Source organism: Podarcis vaucheri (genome assembly GCF_965113315.1).
Source record: "Podarcis vaucheri genome assembly, chromosome: 2".
Taxonomy (NCBI): Eukaryota; Metazoa; Chordata; class Lepidosauria; order Squamata; family Lacertidae; genus Podarcis; species Podarcis vaucheri.
The window spans coordinates 16,819,034-16,844,917 of NC_138760.1; the positions used below are offsets into that span (position 1 = coordinate 16,819,034).

Below are 25,884 nucleotides of genomic sequence, written 5' to 3' on the forward strand. Positions count from 1 at the left end.
ATCTCACTGACATTTTCCAGATGACATTTTTCCTGGCATGGAGACGGAGGAAGCTTAATTTTCTCCCTATCTTTTGTCAGGCTTCTATTAGGCATAAGAGCATGGATGACCTCGCTTCCTCTTCCTCCTCCTCCAATTGTTGCTGGATTGGTAGCAATGGTAGCTCCCCTTCACAATAGCCAGAGAAAAGCGGGAGGAGAAGGAAATGAACCCATCCAATAGGGTTTGGCTAATAGAATGAGTATCAAACACTGATGATGGGAGTCAGGTTGCTGTCACTCATGATAAGGATATGAGGGAAATGCTATTTGGCTCAAATTTAAAGGTTAATCTACCTATTTGGCACTTTCTGAAACACAACGTGAACTGAAGTGCAGGTGTCTTTCAAAATTCACTTTTTTCGAATTTTGCAATGTACTGCAAATAACGTGCACCAAAATATACCAAGGTGACATGTGCCTAGAATATGTATTAGTGGAAATAACTTTAAAATCATGTGTTATATTGTTGCTGTTGTTTAGTCGTTTAGTCGTGTCTGACTCTTTGTGACCCCCTGGACCAGAGCATGCCAGGCACTCCTAACTTCCACTGCCTCCCACAGTTTGGTCAAACTCATGCTGGTAGCTTCGAGAACACTGTCCAACCATCTCGTCCTCTGTCGTCCCCTTCTCCTTGTGCCCTCCATCTTTCCCAACATTAGGGTCTTTTCCAGGGAGTCTTCACTTCTCATGAGGTGGCCAAAGTATTGGAGCCTCTGCTTCACGATCTGTCCTTCCAGTGAGCACTCAGGTCCGATTTCCTTCAGAATGGAGAGGTTTGATCTTCTTGCAGTCCATGGGACTCTCAAGAGTCTCCTCCAGCACCATAATTCAAAAGCATCAATTCTTCGGCGATCAGCCTTCTTTATGGTCCAGCTCTCACTTCCATACATCACTACTGGGAAAACCATAGCTTTAACTATACGGACCTTTGCTGGCAAGGTGATGTCTCTATGTGTTATATTAGGGGAAATATAAATCTTGGGGGAAATCCGCTTTGCAAAAAATGTGTACATTGGGGGAAAATGTATACAAACATGTACGTATTAGGAGAAACGCGCATTAAATCACTGAAGAATTTTCATGAGGACTTTTCGAAACAGAATTTGCAAACTGATGTGGAAATGAGGACAACTGAATTGAAGATTAGAAAACTAAGAAAATGTGAGAAACTGTAAAGGACAGATTCACCTGTCCCTAATCACAGATACTCTCCCTGAATTCTTATCATGTTAATAATAATAGCAAAAACACTAATAATAAAATCCTGCAAACCTGAAGTCTTTCCAACCCTCTTTTTGTGTGCATGTGTGCATGTTGTTGTGTTCTAGTCAATACCCATCTTGTAGGAATACAAAACCCTGCTTTCACCTTGAAATCCTTATCCCCTAGCTTCTATCTAATTCTGGTGACTTTCCCCGTCATTGAAGTTGTGTAAAGACCTGGTCTTGCTAAATCAAAGCAGTACCATGCAAGAGCTCAGCTCCTCCGCTAGTAAACTGAGCTTTGCAAAAACCCAAGTTGCCACATCGTGAGCCCTTTACATAGCTGTCAACTTTCAGATTTGAAAAGAAGGGATCATATTGATTCCATTGTTCCCATCTAAAAGGAACAAATTGTTCGCATCTAAAAGGAACAAAATATTGACAAAATATCTGAAAAAGGAAACTTTGTTGTTAGATTTGCTTTAAAAGAGAGAGAGAGAGAGAGAGAGAGAGAGAGAGAGAGAGAGAGAGAGAGATGGATACAAATAGAAGCTTTTTCCCCTAGAGGGAGCTTGTGAAACTGTTATTAAATTCAAACTGGGGAGCTTTGCAGCTGCAATAGATTAAGATCGTGGGAACAGACTCTGACCTTCAACAACAATGTATTCGGAGACTCTGGTGTTGGCCTTTTGTAAGACAAGTGCTTTATTGGAACAGTTACATGAGAAGATGGATTTGATGACTGTTGGGATCGGAAAGTTTGGACAGGCAGTGGGCACTTATATAGAACCCACTCAGGAATTAACTCAGGAGTGTGCTTTGACAGATCAGATGAGGGAGGAGGTTGTTGCTGGACCTAGTGAGGCAGAGATGGAGGGAACTGTGGCCTAGCAGGAACATGAGTTGTTGGACTTGACGAAGGAAGCCAGATTTGGAGAGACAGAGTTCTGTTTGGTTTGGAGATGGGGGGCTGGATAGACCCCCCTATGCAGGGATGTTTTGACCTTTCAAGTCTGGCTTTGGGCCGGGAGGCGTTTGGAGTTGTGCGGGCCCTTAACTTTGGAGGGACTTTGAAACATGCTTATAAATACCACATGGAGTTCAGTGCTGACTTTGGGAAAGGGGCTGATCTGTTGAGAAGGGACAAAAACATTGTCAAGCAGGAGTCTCCCCGAGTGAAAGGAACAGAAGACAAAGTAAAGCACAGGTATAAATATGAAGAAGATCTGCGGATGGGACATGGAAGAGAGCCAAGGGCCTCGGATATAAGGTTACCAGGTTGATGGACTAGATGGATGGGATAGAAAGGACTGACAAAACCCGAGACCAGGAGAAAGAGACGTTGGATGACGATTGGAAGAAAGTTTTAAACAATTTATTTAGGAAAATCTTGTAAAAGTAAAGAGTATTAGAAAAATGTTGGAATGAAATTATTTGGCTTTAGCAGAAATGTTTAAAAGAATTATGTAAGAATATGTCATGGTTAAGAGAATTTGGTATAAATAAGATTTAAGTTTTAAGTTTTAGGGCCTTTTATGGTAAGATAAGTTTAAAATAGATTAAGGTAATTTAATGACAGAATATTATGAAAGATGGAAAGGATTTGCTGAGATAATTAATAACTAGAATACAAAAAAGGGAGGTGTGAGGAGGTCGATGAAACAAGGTAATGACAGTTAATGATTTGGGAATATTGGATTTGTTTTTAATTTTTTTGTCTATTTTTGCTTTTTGATCTTGATGTATTATGTGTTTTGTTTTTTTTCCTTTTTGACCTTGTTTTTTTTTATTCGTATTGTTTAAATGTTACTAGTTTTTTCCTTCTTTCTTTTTTTCTTTGTTTCTTTGTAATCTTAAAATTCTCAATAAATATTATTATTTATTTTTTAAAAAAAGAAGGGATCAGAAGCCTCGAAAAGAAGGGATCAGCAGCCTCACCTGTACCAGGGACAGTCTACGGGATATCTAACAATCTGGGAAATGGCGCACAAAGTTGTAATGCTTGCAGCATAGGTCAGAAGGGCCATGAGCAGCAAGCCCTGCCATTCCTCAAGCTACACAAGGCCAGGAGGAGAAAGAACTTGAAAGCCAGGAATTCCAAGGAACAGGGAACAGGAAAACCGGAGACCTGAAAATGAAGAAGGGCAGTGGCGTAGCATGGGGGGTGCAGGGGGGCCGGCCGCACCGGCCGCAACATCGGGGGGGGGGGGCGCTCGCCGCCTCTGGAGTCGCCGAAGAGCCTCGGGCGCAGGCTGTAGCAGAGCCCCATGTCTCGCGGAACCGACAAGCTGGCAGCGGCTCTCAGCGCTGGCGGCGGTCCCCGCGCGTCAGGGCCGCGGAGGGCGCGCCAGGCAGCCCCTCCTCACAGCTCCGCCGCCGCCACCACTGCTGCTGCAGCTGCTGGGCCATGTTGCATTTCCCTCGCCTCTCTGCCCTCCTCCTCCTCCTCCGGGCAAGCGGCGTCGTTTGGGCGTCAGCTCGCCTCAGATCACCTGACACGGACCCGCCACCGCCGCCGTGGCTACCTTACCGTAAATACCCCAGCCCAGGCAGCAGCAAGAAGAAGCTGGCAGCGGCGGCAGGTTAGGGGTTAGGGGTTAGGGGTCGCTAATTACTTGCCTTGCCCCGGTTTAGGGGGCGCAAATTACTTGCCTTGCCCCGGGCTAGGGGGCGCAAGTTACTTGCCTTGCCCCGGGTGCTGACAACCCATGCTACGCCGCTGAAGAAGGGAACAGAAAGCAGAAGGGGCAGGTGAAACTTGCCTGAGGCTTTGGAGGCAGGCAACAGCTTTTGCATGAAACACCGAGAGCTTTGCATTGCATACCGCCCATCTTTTCCTATCAATTACACTAGAACAGGTGCAGTTTGGCTCTGGCGATGACTCATCACACATGACACCGACTTCCTGTGCACGATTTCGCTCTCTGCGGGTTTTGGGCGGTATTTGAGAATGCCTCTCTATAGAGTTTCGCACACCTGCGGGTGCACGCGCATTTGTTTTTGTGGATGCGGCTGCAAACCAGCTACTCCCTTTCATCTTTGACTGCATGTATAAACTCTCCATGTGCATGTCGGGGGTGTATGTGTATGTATACATGGAGCTGCACATTTTTTGCACGCGTCCCTCCGCTTATCCCTTGCTATCTGTGCTCCATCGTTGTGCTTCCACGTCTCTTTTCCATCCGTGCAATTGCCCCCCACGAACCCGCGTGTAAACTGCTTGCAATGTTCTTAAAGCACCCAGGCCAGAAGCGGGGCCCTTTACTCCACAAAACCTCCTCAGGATCCCTCTCTAGGGCAACTTGTGCCCCCTTCTGCATTATCTCCTTCCAGCAAACTGCGCCCGTGTTCCCCCCAGCCAATGCTGCTCCCTGGAACTTGGAGTCCCCGGGGCCCCATCCTCCCCTTGGTTCTCCGAGCCTTGGGACTACGAAGCCCACAATCCTTAGCGGCCTCCCCTGCCTCGCGCGGCTCTTTGGGAGATGCAGTCTCTGCGCTGCGCTCCTGCCCATTTGCGAGCAGGCGGCGAGGACTACAATTCCCAGCAGCGCTGCGAGCCTCGCCTGCCTCCGCCTCCCCAGCTGGCTTGAAGGCTGTTATTGTTGTTGCTAAAAGGTTAGTGGAACAGCTGGTTGCTCTCTGGGTAAGAGACGTCTTCGGGATCGGGGAGGGGGACGTGGCTACTTTCTCTCCTCCTCGCCTTTCCTTTGCTGCTCGGAAAGCGGATGGCTCAAACGGACTCGGGGTGCAGTGGGGCGCAATCCTCTATTCCAGGAGCTTTTTAACCCCCCCACCACACTTCCTGCGAATGCTGTGAGCAAAACAATATGTAAGCAAAGAGGGGGAGTGACTTGCCTCCCCCGCAGTCAAAGGAGTCGTTTGCATTGATTTCCACTCCTTCGTCGCTGAAATGAATCTGGGGAGGGCTGGGGAAGGCAAGAAAGGATCCAACGGGCCTTTAATCCTGAGCTTGCGGCACAAAGGGTTGAGGTGGTGATGGGGGAAAAAGACCAAGGGAATCTCTGAACCCCTGTACCAGATGCTAAGGTCTTTCCTGGCTACTTTTACTTTTCTTTCTTTCTTTCTTTCTTTCTTTCTTTCTTTCTTCCACCCCCCTCTTTGCACACACAAGCCTCCAGAATCTCTCAGTTTGGAGACAGCCCAAGCCCTCCTGCCTCCATACTTAATAGGCCTGGGATATTCTATGCCTGCCATGCCTCCCTCCCCTCTGTTCTTCTTATTACTCTCTCTGTCTTGGATATTATTCCTGTCCTGGGGCCTCCCAGAAAATGTATTAACTGCGAATGAGATGCGAGGTCCGCTGCGCGAGAGGCTTGTGTTTATTTGAAGACAGCCTGGGACTTCTGGTTTCTTGAAAACAAAGTTTCACTTTGTTTGGCTTCCAGCCGCAGGACTCCCAACCCTGACGCCTGCTAGGAGGACGCTTTTACAGGAGAGTCATAATAGCCTTTCCCGAAACAAGGTGGGGATTGAGCACTCCAAATGGCAAGCCATTTCACCATCCCCTTGTAAAGGAGGAGGATGGGCTCCTCTTGCGTAAGCCTTGCAGCAGGCCAGCCAGGTCCTCTAGGCTTCTCCTAGAGCCTTCCCACGCTTCTGCCTGTTAGATGGAGAGATCTGATTGCTGGTTTGTTTTGCTGTGCCCTGCACAGACATGTCTGGGCTCTCTGCTGGGCTCTGATTGGTGCTCCTCTTGCAAAAGCACCACCCAGATGCTCCGGGAGAAGGGAATTTGGCCAAAAGTGCTGGGAGCTGCCAGGCATTCATTACCCATGTGGTTTGGCCGGGACTCTGCCTGGGTCATGGGGCATATTGGGATAAGCTTGTTGCCTTGACTTGTTGTGTAGATCCGAAAGCATCTCGTGTGACAAGGTTTCATCACAGGCTTCCGCTACTGAGAAAGGTTGGAAGGCCTATTTAGAATCGATCTGAGAAAAAGTGGATTGGTGAGGTTGATCAAATTACGTATGGTGTGTGGAAAGTATATAGAGAAAATGTGTCCGTCCCCCCCCCCATTCTCTCTCTCTCTCTCTCTAATGTACAAAGGGACGCGGGTGGCACTGTGGGTTAAACCATGGAGCCTAGGGCTTGCCGATCAGAAGGTCAGCAGTTCGAATCCCCACAACGGGGTGAGCTCCTGTTGCTCTGTCCCAGCTCCTGCCAACCTAGCAGTTCGAAAGCACGTCAAAGTGCAAATAGATAAATAGGTACCGCTCTGGCAGGAAGGTAAATGGTGTTTCTGTGCGCTGCTCTGGTTCGCCAGAAGCGGCTTAGTCATGCTGGCCACATGACCCGGAAACTGTACGCCGGCTCCCTCGGCCAATAAAGCGAGATGAGCGCCGCAACCCCAGAGTCGGCCACGACTGGACCTAATGGTCAGGGGTCCCTTTACCTTTACCTTTACTCTAATGTACACACTACCTGGGGTCATCCAAGGAAGCTGAGAGGTGGGACAGCCAAACAGACAAAAGGATGTACTTCTTCACATATTCATGGAGGGTAACTCTGGCAGTCTGGTCACGGTCGTCATAGGGCTATTTCTCTCCTGCTCTGCTGTATGGACTTCCCATGTGCCCCTGTGAGAAACGAGATGAGGAACTAGATAAGCCTTTGGTCTTTTCCAGCAGGGCTGCTGTTAGGTTTCTGTGCACTAAACGATATGTTTGTATGTGTTAAAGTAATTGTCAAGGGTCCGTTTCATGCGCTTGCAAGCACCCAGCCAAGAGATCTGTGCTGTGCACTCCCATCCCTGTGCAACACGCCTGCTACTCCAGCAGCAACATAGAACTTGGTTATTTGATCCTTAAGTTACGCTAATAAGAATCTAAGAATTGCTTTGCCCTTGCCGGGTGACAGCAACGTTCATATCACTCCGCATTCCCTCTTCCATCCCATTGTGCTAGCACAACCATTCAGTTGAATATCACCCATATTTGTGCAAAGTTTGGGGTGACAATAATAATAATAATAATAATAATAATAATAATAATAATAATAATAATAATAAATTATTATTTATACCCCGCCCATCTGGCTGGGCCTCCCCAGCCACTCTGGGCGGCTTCCATAAAAACCAAAAATACAATAAAATATCACACATTAAAAACTTCCCTGAACAGGGCTGCCTTAAGATGTCTCCTGAATGTCAGGTAGTTGTTTATCACCTTGACATCTGCTGGAAGGGTGTTCCACAGGGCGGGCGCCACTACCGAGAAGGCCCTCTGCCTGGTTCCCTGTAGCTTTGCTTCTCGCAATGAGGGAACCGCCAGAAGGCCCTCGGCGCTGGATCTCAGTGTCCGGGCAGAATGATGGGGGTGGAGACGCTCCTTCAGGTATACTGGACCGAGGCCGTTTAGGGCTTTAAAGGTCAGCACCAACACTTTGAATTGTGCTCGGAAACGAAACCCTCCTCTTTCTAAAAAAGCTATTGTGCTACCATGAAGACTAGAAACTTTTCATTTTTTTAAAAAATACTCAGTGCTGCAGCATGCCAAAGTTTCACATGAGACCTCTTCATTACTAGTCTGGGCAGGCTCCAAGATTTGCAGGCAAGGGAGCAGAGAAGTATCAGATATGGTTATATCATTAGGAAACAAATCAGTTCCTTGCATTGTCTCAAGGCCAAAGTTAATAATAATTGCTGTATATGGTAAAAGTCAAGAGTGCTGGTATCTGGACTACATTCCACCGTAGATGACTGATGCCTTACCTTGATGACAAATAATTCTTTTCACCCTGCCTTCAAATTTACAATGCTATGAGCCTGGGTCTCTGTTTAGCCGCTTTGCAGCTGGTCTTTATTGTTACAGTGGTGCCCCGCAAGACGAATGCCTCGCAAGACGAAAAACTCGCTAGACGAAAGGGTTTTGTGGTTTTTGAGCTGCTTCGCAAGACAAATTTCCCTATGGGCTTGCTTCGCAAGACAAAAACGTCTTGCAAGTTTGTTTCCTTTTTCTTAACACCGTTAATACAGTTGCCACTTGACTTCGAGGAGCAACTCATAGAACGTGGTGTGGTAGCCTTTTTGGGGGGTTTTGGTGAGGTTTTTGAAGCCTTTCCAAAACTTTTCCGACACCGTGCTTCGCAAGACGAAAAATTCGCTAGACGAAAAAACTCGCGGAACGAATTAATTTCGTCTTGCGAGGCACCACTGTATGTTTTGTTTTTATAAATGTATAAGCTTGAGGTCCCCAGTAAAACGCATTTTCTCTAGTGCAGCAAATTCAAATCAAAATAAATAAACAAGACCAGTAAAGTCACAAAACCAGCAGGCCATAGCCAGATGACAAAACTCTAGAAAAGCCATCCCATTAAAGAAAAAAGAAAAAGTTGGAATGTCTGGGCAAATAAGCAAATGTCTCTTGCCTAGTAGCAACATCAGTTTGGGTACCAGATAAGCTTTTCTGGGGGAAACGTCCCAAATATGCAACACCACAATCAATAAAGACCTTAATCTTGTTATCTCCCACCTGACTTTTGATGTTCATATGTTGACCCTGAGGATGCATATAAGGGGACTCTTATAATGACCTCTACCATGCGCCCAGTGAGTTCCAGCAGCCCAGTTTGTCAGTGGGATCTGCTCCCTTGTAGGCAGAGGCCAATAGTTAACACCTGGGAAGACCACGGATGAGGGCAGGAAATGCCAGCGAAATAATCTGGGCACCCTAGGGACGCCGTGTTATTTCTGTTGCTGAAACCGGACATGAATGTTGTTTTTATTCTGAGAATCTTCTGTGAGCCTCTTTGAGAGCCTCTCAGGTCTATGATGCGGGAAATATTAGTGTTCTAAAATAAATACATATAGAACAGGCTCATATTGTAGGAGCAGTCCTTTATATATGCTGTGCTCTGGGCGAAACTAAAGAGAGTGCTGTCTGCCAGTGGCCCACACAAGAAAGAAATCTCCAGTTCCTCGATTCTTTAGGTTAAGTCGGTGGTTTTCAAACACTCTGCAGGGAATTTTTCATCTGTTGACTTCTGTGCTAAGGAAATCCTATACTGTACATTTGCCACAGAACCAATTAGTATTGCAATGCATTCTGGGATGCGTGCCAGTCGCCCAGTAAATTTATATGCAGTGCCAACTGGGCCTGTTGGGTCTAGCTGTTGCCCCACACCAAGAGTGGCTACAGGGGACACAAATAGTAGTGGGTAAACTGTCTTTCAAGGAAATTTGGTCACCTCTGTTGGTGTTTTGAGTGAGGAGCCCGCAGTGAGCTGTTAAGGAACCCCTGAATTTCTCCTCACAACACAATTTGAAGACTACTGGGTCCAATGAAATCAGTGAGTGTCCGAATTCTTACTCATCTCTAAGCCAAGTCTATACTAGTTTCTAGTCTCTTGGCTTTCCCAGCTATATGCCATGGCACTGCTACCAGGGGCTGGGGAAAAAACTTCATGGAGAACACCAGCAAATCGTTCTCACCTCCGTCGCTGGTCTTTCAGTTCCAGTTATGGGCAGCACTGGCAAAACCTGAACTCTTAATTTCTTTACTGCCAAAAGCCTTTTCAGCCGTGCCCCACCCACTTGACAATGGAAGTGCAGCAAATCTATGTGAAGCAGTGGAGACCTATCTCCCTATTACATAATATTATATAGCATTTTTGTAAGATGAAATGGAGCGTTTGAGCAAAACAAGCAGGCCAGCGGCTCCAGTAAGCAGAGGAAAAATGAGTGGCCCAGGCTGGCTTTCTCGTGTTCCCTTGGTTGTTGCCGCCACCACCCGCATTAATAATAATAATAATAATAATAATAATAATAATAATAATAATAATGTCCCGTCCATCTGACTGGGTCGCCCCAGCCACTCTGGGCAGCTTCCAACATACAGTACAGTGGTACCTCAGGTTAAGAACTTAATTCATTCTGGAGGTCCGTTCTGAACCTGAAACTGTTCTTAACCTGACGTACCACTTTAGCTAATGGGTCCTCCTGTTGCCGCTGCACCTCCGCCACACGATTTCTGTTCTCATCCTGAAGCAAAGTTCTTAACCTGAGGTACTCTTTCTGGGTTAGCGGAGTCTGTAACCTGAAGCGTATGTAACCTGAAGCGTCTGTAACCCAGGGTACCACTGTACAGCCATACCTCGGATTACAGAAGATTCAGGTTGCGTTTTTTCAGGTTACGAATGCGCTGAAACCCGGAAGTATTGGAATGGGTTACTTCCGAGTATTGGCGGTCACGCATGCACAGAAACGCTAAATTGCTCTCTGCGCATGTGCAGAAGTGCCAAATCGGAACCAGCGCGTGCACAGATGCACGCTGCGGTTTGCAAACGTGCCTCCCCCATGGATTACGTTCGCAATCGAGCGTCCACTGTATATGAAAACACAACAAAACATTACATGTTAAAAAGCTTCCATATACAGTGGTACCTCGGGTTACATATGCTTCAGGTTACAGAGTCCGCTAACCCAGAAATATTACCTCGGGTTAAGAACTTTGCTTCAGGATGAGAACAGAAATCGTGCGGCGGCGTGGCAGCAGCAGTGGGAGGCCCCATTAGCTAAAGTAGTGCTTCAGGTTAAGAACAGTTTCAGGTTAAGAACGGACGTCCAGAACGAATTAAGTTCTTAACCCAAGGTACCACTTCAGATGTCTTATAAAGGTTATAGTTACTCGTCTCTTTGACATCTTATGGGAGGGCATTCTGTACTTGTTTGCATGCATGCACAGCAGGGTGAGGGAAGTCTGGGGTCCGAGAAATCAGGCATCCCAGCTGAGCAAGCAAGCTAACAGGTGAAGGGGGTGATCTAGAGCGAGCAGGCAGGCATCGTTGTCACCAAGGAGGGGGAACAGTTTCCCCCCTTTGTCTGCCACCACCACCATCAGAAGGAAGTGTGCCCTTCAAAATGCACCCTTCCATCTGTCGGGATCAGCACAGGGCGAAGGGGAGAAAGACTTTCTCTTCGTTCCCTTCTCCATGAGTGGTGTCAGCAGTGGGATCCTGGGATTGGGCAAGCTGTGAGGGGATGGGGGATTTGGAAGAGGGTAGGGGATAGGCAGGATTGGTGAGCAACGCATTCAGGGGCATAGCTGTCAAGCGTCCCTTATTTGGAGGGATAGTCCCTTATCCCAGTGCCATGTCCCGCTGCTGTCCCTTATTGATGGATGTCCCTTAAATTTCCCGGGTTTCAAAGGAAGCAGCTCCTCTCCCTGCCGGCCAGGGAGGAGGGAGGCTCCAACTGTGTTTCTTGGCTGCCCGGCCCGCCCCCCTCCGGCCTCCTTTCATCAGCCTCAACCCCTGGGAGCCCCTCCCCGCCAGGACTGGCGGGAGCCTTGGGCCTTTCTGCCGCCATCCTCCTCATGGCCGTCAAACTGAGTGTCTCTGCCTGGGGCCTCACCTCTGCCTGTCGCCGCTGCTCCCGCTCCTGTTAGGCCGTACTGCGTGGGCAGCCTGGCATGGCCTATGAATTGCTAAGGAGCCTTGAGAGGAGAGTGAGGGCAACCATAGAGAATGCAGTTCAGAGAGAGGAGGAGGCGAAGGAGTAGGCGTGGGCAGGTGTTCCAAGGGCTACAAGGGAAGGACCGCAAGCGCTTCTCCCATAGATTTGTAGTGGTAGACTAGCATAGATGGTCTGATCTGCGGCTTTACTTCGGGCGCTATTTCCCCCCCCCCTTCCTCCCACCCCACCTGATGGAATTGAGAGCTGCAGATGGAGCACGAGAAAAAAGATACAGAACTGCAGCAGCGTCTTTGTAGCTTGGACTTCGTATTTGTGCAAAAAGTGGTTGCTGCTTGTAGTTATTTAATTGCAGTGTTTCATCGGCTGGTGTCTTGAGCAGCAACCTCTGGAAACGAAGGGCTAAAAACCGGCGCTGCTCTCCCAAATTATCTGGTCCCTTTTAACTTTGTATTTCAGCTGGTTGACTAAAATCCCTTTTTTTGGCTGCTCTTCCCTTATTTTCAAATCTTTAAGTTGACAGCTATGCTCAGGGGTGCCAGCCCCACTTAAGAACACAATACAAACCCTGCTAGATAAGGCCAATGGCCGATCTATTCCACCAGCCCGTCCTCACAATGGCCAGTCTGTGGGCAGCCTACACGCTGGACCTCAGCACAACAGCACTTCCACATTTCTCGGCAATTGGTATTCAGAAGTCTATTGCCTCTGACAGTGAAGGGAACTGTCGTGGGAGATCCTGATTCAAATCTCTGCCCATTCAGTAATGAAACTTGCTGCGTGGCTCGGAGGCAATGTCTCCCTCAGCTTATCCTCCTCCTATCATATTGGTTGTGTGAATAAAAGATTTGGATGCAGCCATGTGCCCTTTCCACTGAAGGTGCCAGAGACATTGTTACGCTTAATTATAATAATGCCAAACGAACACCGATAAAGGTGGCCAACCTGTCTGGGTGTGGCTGTTCACTCCCTCCCACAACTCTGCATTGCACAGTTATTGTCATTAGTTTTCAGGACAGGAATATGACCTGGTTGTGTCATTTCCTGTAACCAACATTGGTCTACCTCTGTGATTTTACAGAGCGACGGAATCCAATCTCACGCTAAGTCTCTTGTTCTCCTGGTGCAAGGATTTCTCCTTGCCTGACAGGGCATTAACCCATCTCTCCTCCCCACCCCCAGTCTAAGTCTGCTGTAGGGGTTACCTCAACCCTCTAGAGCAAATTTGGGGAGGGTGTGGCGTGCACGATTGGGGGTGCGTTGGCATTTGTGCTGCACAAGCAAAATTCCTTGCATTGGCAAGGCACAGTTGGTGAATAATCCGGAATCTCATGCAAAAAGTGGATTCCAGGCATGTTCGTTTTCTAAATCCCTCACTCGCAGAATATCAACACATGATCGCCTCTCTCTTTCTCCCACCAAATTCCCCACTGCCACCACCCCTTGAAGCCTCATAGCTGCATATTCCTGCACTGATCCTGAGTCCCTTCCAACTCTATGATTTTCTGCCATGTCCTTAACTTAACCCATTAGCCCTACTGAAACAACGCCTTATACACAATGGCGCTGAATCACATTCATTCACTCTTTAACTTTGCCTCTCCTCTCCCTCTGTTGACTTTCCTCATTGTCTCAGGGCAGACTGTAAGCTCCTTGGAGCAGAGATTTGCCACACACACACACTGCAATGCAGCGGTATAAATCAGTTGTGACACTTTATAATGAATAGGTCCTCGTAGTTGTGGAAATACAATCTGCAAAAGATCGAGGGGGTGATATTTCTGTGTCCTGCGTAGCTCTGACCTTTCCTCGTGATCTCTATCAACGCTGCTCTGCAAATGCATCCCCCACTGCCCATTGCATCTTTACATTTCCCCTTCCTGCCTGAAGGCAACATTTTGCTGAAAGTTTCCTAGTTGCGCAGAACAAAAACACAAAACCCAGTTATTGGATTGGGAATGAAATGCGTCAGGGGTGAGGGACCTCAGGCCTGGGCCCAGAATGTGGCCCTCCAGGGTTCGCTATCTGGCCCTTAAAACTCTCACCAGGCCATGCTTCACAAACTTCCTTGAGTGCTTTGACTGCCGGAATGAGTTCTTGTTTGCCTGGGTGGGAGGTTAGAGAGATATGTGCAGAATCTAGCCTACTTTACAAAGGTGAAATTCGTGTTCATTCCTCACCTGCTTTTGCATACTCTCCAATATTTATCTGATGAAAGTAGGGATATCCTATTCCATCGTTATCATCATTTTACTATTTATACCCCACCCATCTGACTGGGTTGCCCTGGCCACTCTGGGCAGCTTCCAAAATATATTCAGATATAATATAACATTAAGCATTTTTTTTTAAACTTCCCTATACAGGGCTGCCTTCAGATGTCTTCTAAAAGTTGTATAGTTTCTTCTTGGCTCGGGGGTAGCATAACTCCAGACCCTCCAACATTTCTCTGATGAAAATAGGGACGTCCTTAGGGAAAGCGGGACATTCCAGGATCGAACTGGAAACCAGGACGGCTTCTGTAAATCTGGGACTGTCCTTGGAAAATAGGGACACGGGTCTTTTTTGCCCTTGATCCCTCCCACCAGTGATATTTGGCCCTTGAAAGATTGCCCAGAATGTGGCCCTCAGACGGGAAATAGTTCCCCACTTCTGAAGTACATGGGATTAAGCACACATGCATAATAAGCAGATAATTGCACTGCAGTCTTATTTTGAGCCACGGAATTTGTAATTTGTTGGGGTAGGAGAGGATAACAAGGTCAGGCCAGAGCTGCGTGCCTGATGCAATCACATCATCCAGATGTGGAAACCGAAACTGTGCTGAGAAGTTTGCATCCAAAGCATAGTGCAATCCTGTTTATTATTACAATCGTACCTCGGATGTTGAATGGAAATCCGTTCCGGAAGTTGGATTGACTTCCAAAACATTCGGACACCAAGACGCGGCTTGTGATTGGCTGCAGGAAGCTCCCGCAGCCAATTGGAAGCTGTGTCAGACATTCGGGTTCCAAAGAACATTCGCAAACTGGAACACTCACTTCTGGGTTTGCGGCATTCAGGAGCCAAAACATTTGACATGTAAGGCGATTGGGATCCAAGGTACAACTGTAAAGGTAAAAGACCCCTGACAGTTAAGTCCAGTCGCAAACGACTCTGGGGTTGCGGCGCTCATCTCGCTTTACTGGCCGAGGAAGCCGACGATTCTCCGCAGATATTTTTTCCGGGTCACATGGCCAGCATGATTAAGCCGCTTCTGGCGAAACCAGAGCAGTGCACGGAAACGCCGTTTACTGCTGGAGCGGTACCTATTTATCTACTTGCACTTTGACGTGCTTTCAAACTTCTAGGTTGGCAGGAGCTGGGACCGAGCAATGGGAGCTCACCCCGTCACTGGGATTCGAACCACCGACCTTCCGATCGGCAAGCCCTAGGCTTAGTGGTTTAGACCACAGTGCCCCCCACATCTCAGGAATAAATTCCATATTATTCAATGCAGCGTACTCCCATAAAGGTTGCGGCCTCGATGTCCCCCCCCCCAAGCTGGGCAGATATTTCTGTTGTGGAAGACAACTTTCCACCCCACCGCCCTAAAAAGAAAAAAGACTGGCCCCTGCCCCACTGAGCTTATAATCTCGATTTCAACAGTGGGGAAGAGAAGCCTGATGAAATGTCCAGATGTTTGGTGGGTGGGGTGTCCATGCCTATGGAGCTAGTTCAGATTCATGCCTTGCAGGGGGTTGTACTAGATGACCCCTGGGGTCCCCTCCAACTCTACAATTTTGTGGGCTTCCTTCCCCCACTAACCACCCTCATTTGCCTCACAGCCGCCAAGATGGAAGAAGTACAGTCCCAACCTGGCGTGGCTTTTCTGAATGTGACCTCGAGCTACGTGCCCCACACCAAGGTGGAGTGTCACTACAGCCTGCCGCCTGGCATGAAGCCGTCCGCCAGAGACTGGATTGGGATATTTAAGGTATTTCAGCTGGGGAGTTGGGGGGAGGGAAAGTGGGACACACGGCAGTGTTAGAAACTCAGATATACAGTGGTGCCCTGCAAGACGAATGCCTCGCAAGACGGAAAACTCCCTAGACGAAAGAGTTTTCCGTTTTGGAGGTACTTCGCAAAACGAATCTCCTATGGGCTTGCTTCACAAGACGAAAATGTCTTGCGAGTTCCTGCTGGTTTTTTTCCCCTTTCCCCCCCTTTTTCTAAGCCGCTAAGCCGCTTATCAGCTGATCCGATCAGCAGATAAGCCGCTAAAAGCAGCTAAAAGCCACTAATAACGCTAATAGCGCTAATCCGCTAATCCTTCAATGGGCTTGCTTCACAAGACAAAAAAAATCCGCTAGACGAAGAGAATCACAGAACGGATTCTTTTCGTCTTGCGAGGCACCACTGTATAAGCTAGGCGCCAAATGGCTCCTTAAACCAAGGTTACAGTCACCAAAACGGAAAGTCTAGTTGCCCTTTGGGGGCAAGATGGCTCTAAAGTCTTGTTTTTTCAAATGATGGACTGACTGTGATTGAGTCTCAGTTAAACACCTGGCTAATTCAGATGACAAACTTGAGCTAGGTTAAGAGCTTTGAGAACTTGAAGAAGAAAAGGCACTTGATCCAGGGATAATCCAAATATCTATTGGCCTATTCCGACTTCTTTTTCTTAATGGTGACATGGTCCATTCATAACATAAGAATGTTCTTCACAATTGTGAGGTGGGGTAAGCTAAGACAAATGGCAAGAATTTTTATTTTATTTTTTGAAATAATTTTGATTTGATTTTACAACTGTAAAATTATAACAATACAGTGGTACCTTGGGTTAAGTACTTAATTCATTCTGGGGGTCCGTTCTTAACCTGAAACTGTTCTTAACCTGAAGCACCACTTTAGCTAATGGGGCCTCCTGCTGCTGCCGTGCCGCCGGAGCACAATTTCTGTTCTCATCCTGAAGCAAAGTTCTTAACCTGAAGCACTATTTCTGGGTTAGCGGAGTCTGTAACCTGAAGCATATGTAACCCGAGGTACCAATGTATGGTAAAAAGTGCCTTCCTTTTCTTCACATTTTCAGCTGATATTTGTACTTATACATTTTTGGTGACATACAAACTGCAACAGTTGTTCACTGCTCCTGCTCAGTCTGCACAGGAAAGAAGCATTTTTGTTCCAGAAATTCATTCCGGTTGTGCAGACAAAATATAACAGATAGAATTCTACAGGATGGGGTATTAGCGTGTGAAAACAGTCCAGATTCAATGATCCCCAGGCATGCCTCTCCAGACAGTGGAGGTGTCAGGCATCTTTACTTGGTCATAAGTGGTTGGAAGCTAGGTGTGAAATGTGCCTGGCACCTGGCTAATTTCGAACACAGGACACATACCGTATTTTTCGCTCTATAAGACGCACTTTCCCCCTCCTAAAAAGTAAGGGGAAATGTGTGTGCGTCTTATGGAGCGAATGCAGGCAGGAGGCTCTGCTCAGCACTCCCTTTAAAGAGCCGCGTGGAGCGTGTGTGCGGCTCTTGGGGGCTTTTCCCCGAGGAGGGAGAAGGGGGAAAAGCCCCCAAGAGCCTCACACACGCTCCACGCGGCTCTTTAAAGGGAGCACGGCTCTTGAGGGAGCCTTCCTCCCGCTGCCCGGGAGAGGCTGTGTGTGGCTATCCCATAAACCAGGACAGCAAGCGGGATTGCTGCGCAGCGATCCCACTTGCTGTCCTGGCTTCTGGCTTAGCCCTGAGCAGCCTCTTCCGGGCAGGGGGAGCCTTCATCCCCCTGCCTGGGAGAAGCTGCGCGCGGCTATCCCATAAGTCGGGACAGCAAGAGGCTATCCCAGAAGCCAGATCCCTCTTGCTGTTCTGGCTTCTGGGATTCAGAATATTTTTTTTTTCTTCTTTTCCTCCTCCAAAAACTAGGTGCGTCTTACAGAGCGAAAAAATGTGGTATGTTCTTGTGATGAATATGGGTTGCTCGTGCGTAAGTTACCGCCACTCCTGGCTAAGTTGGCTTGTTAAACCTTTCCTGTCTGGACAGCCCTTCACTTCGTGGCTGCCTCAGTCGCTAGCAGAATCCGTCAGTGGGCGTTTCTTAAACCTTTTCCAGCATAAAAGCTGTTTGACGCCAAGTCTCCTCCTACTCTCCCTGCGCGGAAGTCTTCTGCGCAGGGAGGGTGTGGGTAGCGGAGGACCCATGCTCTCCCCGCTGGTGTCCAGCGAAGAGTCCTGGAGCCCTCTCGCCGATTCCCCCATCTGCCCCCCCTTTATCCCTGGTGTTGCGCTGATTTCCTTCCCCAGCTGATGAGCTGCCTCTCTCCCTGCTGGGTCCCTCTCCAGCATCAGTTGAGAGCCTTCCCTCCGCCTCTGGCTCCGATGTCAGTTCCCTGACAGTTCTCATTTCCCTCAGCTGTTGCTTTATTGCCTTTATATATGCCACCCTTTTCTCCAAAGAGCTTGAGGCGGCATATCCTGCTCTCCCCCGCTCCATCCCCACAACAACCCTGCGAGGTGAACAAGCCTGATAGGCTGTCATTGACCCAAGGTCACCCAGTGAGCTCTATGGCCAGGTAAGGATTCGAACCCTGGTTTCGTGGATCCTCACTCAGAGAGGGCCTTGACTGCACTGTTGATGCACACAATTGCCAATTCTGGTCTGCACAAAGAGCAGAATGAGATGTGAGAGTCCTGAAGGTGGAGAGTGGGCTATACCACTTCAGACTGCCAGTGAAGAGGGTGTCTCATTTTCACAGTGCTCTTCTGCATTTTATTTTTTTAGGGAGCTTTGTAAATAGAACACCAACACAGTAGGAGGTTGATTTTCTCGTTCTCCCGCTTTGAGCCTGCTGTTACAGGATGTTCTATATACAGGGGAGCGTTAAAAATGCCATTTCTTCCCTTCCACCCTGCTCCATGTCTTAAGACCCAGCGTCCATCCAGTGTGGTCCCTGGGGGAAGGGGAAGGGAGGAGAGAGAAAAGGAGGAACACAGTCCCTTTGTGCAGCACAGTGGAGGGCTGTTTATGCAGGCGCAGGCTGCGGGTTTCCTTTTCTGTCCCGCTCTCATTAGAAATTGAAATTCAGGGACCCAAGTCAGTATTCTTCCTTCCTTCCTGCCCCCAACAGTACTGGAGAAATGGCTTCCCAACTCAAACTAAATTTTTTTTGGGGGGGGCAGGAAAGCCTGGGATAGATAGATAGATAGATAGATAGATATAATTTATTATGGCCAAAGACCAGCTTGTATATCAGAATAAAAACAGTGTTCATAAAGATAAAATATACAATTAGAGCAGATTGCAGCAATAGCTCATGAGTTAAAATTGAGATACAGTGTAAGACTCAACTGAAGAACTACCGCCCAATTTCGTTATTGAATGTGGATTACAAAATTTTTGCAGACATTTTAGCAAAAAGATTTAAAAGAGTATTGATGGAGAAGATTCACAGAGACCAAGCAGGCTTTCTCCCAAAAAGACACCTCTCAGACAATGTTAGGAATATAATAGACATTTTGGAAAAGTTAGAGGTGAACATAAATACTAAAGCAGTTTTGATATTTGTGGATGCGGAGAAAGCCTTTGACAATATTTCGTGGAGTTTTATGAAAAAGAATCTTCATGGGATGGGGGTAGGACAAGGATTTGAGAATGGTATGGGTGCAATATATTCCGAACAAAAAGCTAAGTTGATTGTAAATAATGTAATAACTGAGGAACTTAAGATAGAAAAAGGAACACGACAGGGGTGCCCAATTTCCCCATTGCTTTTTATTTCGGTCCTGGAGGTGTTGCTGAACATGATTAGAGACGACCAGCAGGTTAAAGGTGTAAAGGTCGGAACCAAACACTATAAGTTAAGAGCGTTCGCAGATGACCTTGTTTTGACCTTGCAGGAGCCAAACACTAGTACAAAAAGAGTGTTGGAAATAATCCAACAATTTGGACAGGTAGCTGGATTTAAATTGAATAAACAAAAAACTAAAGTCTTAGGGAAAAACCTAACAGATATGGAAAAGAATAAGTTTCAAGAAGAGACAGGTCTGACGGTGGTTAAGAAGGTGAAATATCTAGGGGTTAATTTAACATCTAAAAATTTGAATCTGTATAAGGACAATTATGAAAAATGTTGGTCAGAAATTAAAAAAGATTTAGAAATATGGTCAAATTTGAGATTGTCAATGTTAGGCCGAATTGCAGTGATTAAGATGAATGTACTGCCTAGAATCCCCTTCATGGATCACTGCCTTGCCGTGGCGAAGGGGCTTGAAGAACTCAGAGAAGCTATGAACTACGCCGAGCAGGGCACACAAGATGAACAGGTCATAGTGGAGAGTTTTGACCAAACGTGATCCACCTGGAGTAGGAATCGGCAAGCCACTCCAGTATCCCTGCCAAGAAAACTCCATGGACAAAGACAACAGGCATATAAAAGTTATGACACTGGAAGATGAGCCCCTCAGGTCAGAAGGTGTCCAACATGCTACTGGGGAAGAGCGGAGGACAAGTACAAGTAGATCCAGAGCTGATGAAGCGGCTGGGCCAAAGCCGAAAGGACGCTCAGTTGTGGATATGCATGGAAGCGAAAGGAAAGTCCAATGCTGTAAAGAAAAATATTGCATAGGAACCTGGAATGTAAGAACCATGAACCTGGGTAAGTTGGATGTGGTCAAAAATGAGATGGCAAGAATAAATATTGACATCCTGGGCATCAGTGAGCTAAAATGGACGGGAATGGGCGAATTCAGTTCGGATGACTACCATATCTACTACTGTGGGCAAGAAACCCGTAAGAGAAATGGAGTGGCCCTCATAGTCAACAAAAGAGTGGCGAAAGCTGTACTGGGATGCAGTCTCAAAAATGATAGAATGATCTCGATACGAATCCAAGGCAGACCTTTTAACATCACAGTAATCCAAGTTTATGCACCAACTACTGGTGCTGAAGAAACTGAAATTGACCAGTTCTATGAAGACTTACAAAACCTTATCGAAGTGACACCAAAGAAGGATGTTCTGCTCATTATAGGGGATTGGAATGCTAAAGTAGGGAATCAAGAGATAAAAGGAACAACTGGCAAGTTTGGCCTTGGAGATCAAAACGAAGCAGGGCAAAGGCTAATAGAGTTCTGTCAAGAGAACAAGCTGGTCATCACAAACACGCTTTTCCAACAACACAAGAGACGACTCTACACATGGACATCCCCAGATGGGCAACATCGAAATCAGATTGATTATATTCTCTGCAGCCAAAGATGGAGAAGCTCTATACAGTCAGCAAAAACAAGACCTGGAGCTGACTGTGGCTCAGATCATCAGCTCCTTATAGCAAAATTCAAGCTTAAACTGAAGAAAGTAGGAAAAACCACTGGACAGGTAAGATACAATCTAAACCAAATCCCTTATGAATACACAGTGGAAGTGAGGAACAGGTTTAAGGATTTAGATTTGCTGGACAGAGTGCCTGAAGAACTATGGATGGAGGCTCGCAACATTATACAGGAGGCAGCAACTAAAACCATCCCAATGAAAAAGAAATGCAAGAAAGCAAAGTGGCTGTCCAACGAGGCCTTACAAATAGCGGAGGAGAGAAGGCAAGCAAAATGCGAGGGAGATGGTGAAAGATACAGGAAATTGAATGCAGATTTCCAAAGAACAGCAAGGAGAGACAAGAAGGCCTTCTTAAACGAGCAATGCAAAGAAATAGAGGAAAGCAACAGAACGGGAAGAACCAGAGATCTGTTCAAGAAAATCGGAAATATGAAAGGAACATTTCGTACAAAGATTACCATAATAAAGGACAAAAGTGGTAAAGATCTAACTGAAGCAGAAGACATCAAGAAGAGGTGGCAAGAATACACAGAGGAATTATACCAGAAAGATATGGATGTCTCGTACACCCCAGGTAGTGTGGTTGCTGACCTTGAGCCAGACATCCTGGAGAGTGAAGTCAAATGGGCCTTAGAAAGCACTGCAAATAACAAGGCCAGTGGAAGTGATGGTATTCCAGCTGAACTGTTTAAAATTTTAAAAGATGATGCTGTTAAGGTGCTACACTCAATATGCCAGCAAGTTTGGAAAACTCAGCATTGGCCAGAGGATTGGAGAAGATCAGTCTACATTCCAATCCCAAAGAAAGGCAGTGCCAAAGAATGCTCCAACTACCGCACAATTTCACTCATTTCACATGCTAGCAAGGTTATGCTTAAAATTCTACAAGGAAGGCTCAAGCAGTATGTGGACCGAGAACTCCCAGAAGTGCAAGCTGGATTTAGAAGAGGCAGAGGAACCAGAGACCAAATTGCAAACATGCGCTGGATTATGGAGAAAGCCAGAGAGTTCCAGAAAGACATCTACTTCTGCTTCATTGACTATGCAAAAGCCTTTGACTGTGTTGACCACAGCAAACTATGGCAAGTTCTTAAAGAAATGGGAGTGCCTGATCACCTCATCTGTCTCCTGCGAAATCTCTATGTGGGACAAGAAGCTACAGTTAGAACTGGATATGGAACAACTGATTGGTTCCAAATTGGGAAAGGAGTACGGCAAGGCTGTATATTGTCTCCCTGCTTATTTAACTTATATGCAGAATTCATCATGCGAAAGGCTGGGCTGGATGAATCCCAAGCCGGAATTAAGATTGCCGGAAGAAATATCAACAACCTCAGATATGCAGATGACACAACCTTGATGGCAGAAAGTGAAGAGGAATTAAAGAACCTTTTAATGAGGGTGAAAGAGGAGAGCGCAAAATATGGTCTGAAGCTCAACATCAAAAAAACGAAGATCATGGCCACTGGGCCCATCAACTCCTGGCAAATAGATGGGGAAGAAATGGAGGCAGTGAGAGATTTTACTTTCTTGGGCTCCATGATCAGTGCAGATGGTGACAGCAGTCACGAAATTAAAAGACGCCTGCTCCTTGGGAGAAAGGCGATGGCAAACCTAGACAACATCTTAAAAAGCAGAGACATCACCTTGCCAACAAAGGTCCGTATAGTAAAAGCCATGGTTTTCCCAGTAGTGATGTATGGAAGTGAGAGCTGGACCATAAAGAAGGCTGATCGCCGAAGAATTGATGCTTTTGAATTATGGTGCTGGAGGAGACTCTTGAGAGTCCCATGGACTGCAAGAAGATCAAACCTCTCCATTCTGAAGGAAATCAGCCCTGAGTGCTCACTGGAAGGACAGATCGTGAAGCTGAGGCTCCAATACTTTGGCCACCTCATGAGAAGAGAGGACTCCCTGGAAAAGACCCTGATGTTGGGAAAGATGGAGGGCACAAGGAGAAGGGGACGACAGAGAATGAGATGGTTGGATGGTGTTCTTGAAGCTACTAGCATGAGTTTGATCAAACTGCGGGAGGCAGTGGAGGACAGAAGTGCCTGGCGTGCTCTGGTCCATGGGGTCACGAAGAGTCGGACACGACTAAACGACTAAACAACAACAACTGCCTAGAATGTTATTTTTATTTCAAACTTTGCAGATTATTGACAAGATGGACTGTTTCAAGAGGTGGCAGAAAGACATTGCGAAATTTGTCTGGCAGGGCAAAAAGCCCAGAATAAAATATAAAATTTTAACAGATGCAAAAGAAAGAGGGGGATTTGCCCTGCCGGACTTAAAATTGTACTATGAAGCAGCAGCATTCTGCTGGCTGAAAGAGTGGATGCTCCTCGAGAATACAGATATCTTGGACTTAGAAGGTTTCAATAATGCATTTGGCTGGCATGCATATCTATGGTATGACAAAATCAAAGTGCATAGTGCCTTTAAAAATCATATTGTAAGGAAAGCGTTGTTTAATGTTTGGATGAGATATAAAGATCTGTTGGAAAACAAAACCCCTAGATGGTTGTCACCCTTAGAGGCTAAGGCCCACAAGAAAGTTAATATGGAGGTCGGATGGCCAAAGTATTGTGAGATCTTAGAACAGGATGGAGAGAAACTGAAATTAAAGAGCCATGAAAAATTAAAACCCAAAGTACAAGATTGGCTCCACTATTATCAAATAATGGAGGTTTTTAAACAAGACAGGAAAATTGGCTTCCAGGTGGAAAAATCAAAACTTGAGACAGAATTGTTAGAACCCAATACTAAGAATTTGTCAAGAATGTATAACTTGCTGTTGAAATGGAATACACAAGACGAAACAGTTAAATCAGTTATGATTAAGTGGGCAAAGGACATTGGTCATAATATTATGTCTGCTGACTGGGAAAGGTTGTGGAACACTGGTATTAAATTTACGGCATGTAGTGCTTTAAAGGAAAATGTGATGAAAATGGTCTATAGGTGGTACATGACTCCAGTTAAGCTAGCAAAAATTTACCATTTGCCTGATAACAAATGTTGGAAATGTAAGGAAACTGAAGGTAATTTTTATCATCTTTGGTGGACATGCCCGAAGATTAAGGTTTTCTGGGAGATGATATATAATGAAATGAAAAAGGTATTTAAATATACCTTTCTTAAGAAACCAGAGGCCTTTCTCTTGGGCATTGTCGGCCAACTGGTGCTAAAAAAGGATAGAACTTTTTTTATGTATGCAACAACAGCAGCAAGAATACTGATCGCAAAGTATTGGAAGACACAAGATTTACCCACCTTGGAAGAATGGCAGATGAAAGTGATTGACTATATGACATTGGCGGAAATGACGAGCAGAATTCGTGACCAGGGAAAGGAGACTGCGGAAGAAGACTGGAAGAAATTTAAGATTTATCTTAAGAACTATTATAAACTTGATGAAGTTTAGAATGTCGAGATTTTACAGAGAGAAAGGGTTGCAGTAATATAAGATTAGATTAAGAAAGGACTATGATGAATTAAGATCGGAAAAAACATTTATAAGTTGCTATAAAATTTGGACATGAGGATGCAGAAAGGGGAGGTATGGGGAAGTCCGAGGAAAGAAGTTTATGAAAGGACATTTTGAAATTATATTTGTTTGTTTGTCTGTTTTTCTTTTATGTTTGTTTGTTACAAAAACTCTTGTAAAACCAATAAAAAATTTTATAAAAAAAAAAAATTAGAATTAAATTCAGAATACAATTGGAAAAAAAAAAAATTGAGATACAGTGTTACCTCGGGTTAAGTACTTAATTCGTTCCGGAGGTCCGTACTTAACCTGAAACTGTTCTTAACCTGAAGCACCACTTTAGCTAATGGGGCCTCCTGCTGCCGCTGCACCGCTGGAGCACGTTTTCTGTTCTCATCCTGAAGCAAAGTTCTTAACCTGAAGCACTCTTTCTGGGGTAGTGGAGTCTGTAACCTGAAGCGTATGTAACCTGAAGCGTATGTAACCCGAGGTACCACTGTATATACATACACCCTTACAACTGAGAATTGGGCTGCCATAAAAGTTGACCCTGAGGTGCCTCAAAGGGTGACGTCAGCATTTCCCTAGTAAGCTATTTTATTCCAGAGGATGATCTGTGCCTACAAATCTGGGCGCAGAATCTGGCTACCAGCCAGGTCGTCTTGTGATCTTTGCCTAAGAGGAGAGAATTAAGTTTAGACTTGTCTGAAAGACCGGCGAGCCTCTTCAGCAAAGGATCAATGGTGTCTCTACGAATCTCAGCTTTAAAAGGACATCTAAATATATATATATGTTCGGGGCTTCCTATTTCCCCTAATGGGCAGGCGCAAAGTCTCTGTGCGTATGGGACTCTTCTATAGGAGCCTTCCAGAACCGGTGAGGGCAAGGCTGAGCTTCTAGCAAGAGTGAAAGCCCTTCTTGGGTTTCTGGATGCGAGGAAATAGAGATATGTTGCTGGAGCGGCTACGTATCTCCCGTTTTCTATGATTTTATAATCGGGGACCCTTGTACAGTCCTGTTGTCTCCCTATGCCCATGATTCTTTGCCTAACCACGGAAGCCTAGGTTTGCGTTGAGACTCAGGACTTGAGAAATTCCTCCTCCAACCTGGAGGTGCCAAACAGTGGTTGTTTAGTCCTGTTGCTGCTGGTGTTAAGGGTGAAATGTAGATGCAGTTGTCACTGAGACAGTTCAGAATGAGGCAGAAGATTCACAGAAGGTTAGAGCCAGGTGTGACCTCTGAGCTCATCTGCTCTGCTGTACCCAAAGAACCCCGGCTCCTACCGCGTTTTGAGGATGGGGGGGGGGGGCAAAGGGTAGCCCAAGCCAGATTCAAAAGTGAACGAGTCTGTAATATTCCCTGAACCTCTTGTGCGTCCCTCATCCTGTATAATAATGTGCTGATC

At 46.3% G+C, this 25,884-nt stretch overlaps 1 protein-coding gene across 3 annotated transcripts in view; it reads left to right on the forward strand.

The window, feature by feature from the left end:
• Positions 1 to 4,751: 4,751 nt before the first annotated feature.
• CALCOCO1 (calcium binding and coiled-coil domain 1) overlaps positions 4,752 to 25,884 on the forward strand; it is a 46,570-nt gene continuing 25,437 nt past the window's right edge. The window contains exons 1-2 of one of the 3 annotated variants that reach the window (XM_082212488.1): positions 4,752 to 4,858; positions 15,500 to 15,648. In XM_082212488.1, coding sequence (XP_082068614.1) covers positions 15,508 to 15,648 — 141 coding nt within the window. In that variant the 5' untranslated portion in view covers positions 4,752 to 4,858; positions 15,500 to 15,507. Of the gene's footprint in view, positions 4,887 to 4,911; positions 5,073 to 15,499; positions 15,649 to 25,884 lie in introns of those variants that run through there. The other 2 variants (XM_082212487.1, XM_082212489.1) reach the window with 2 other exon arrangements.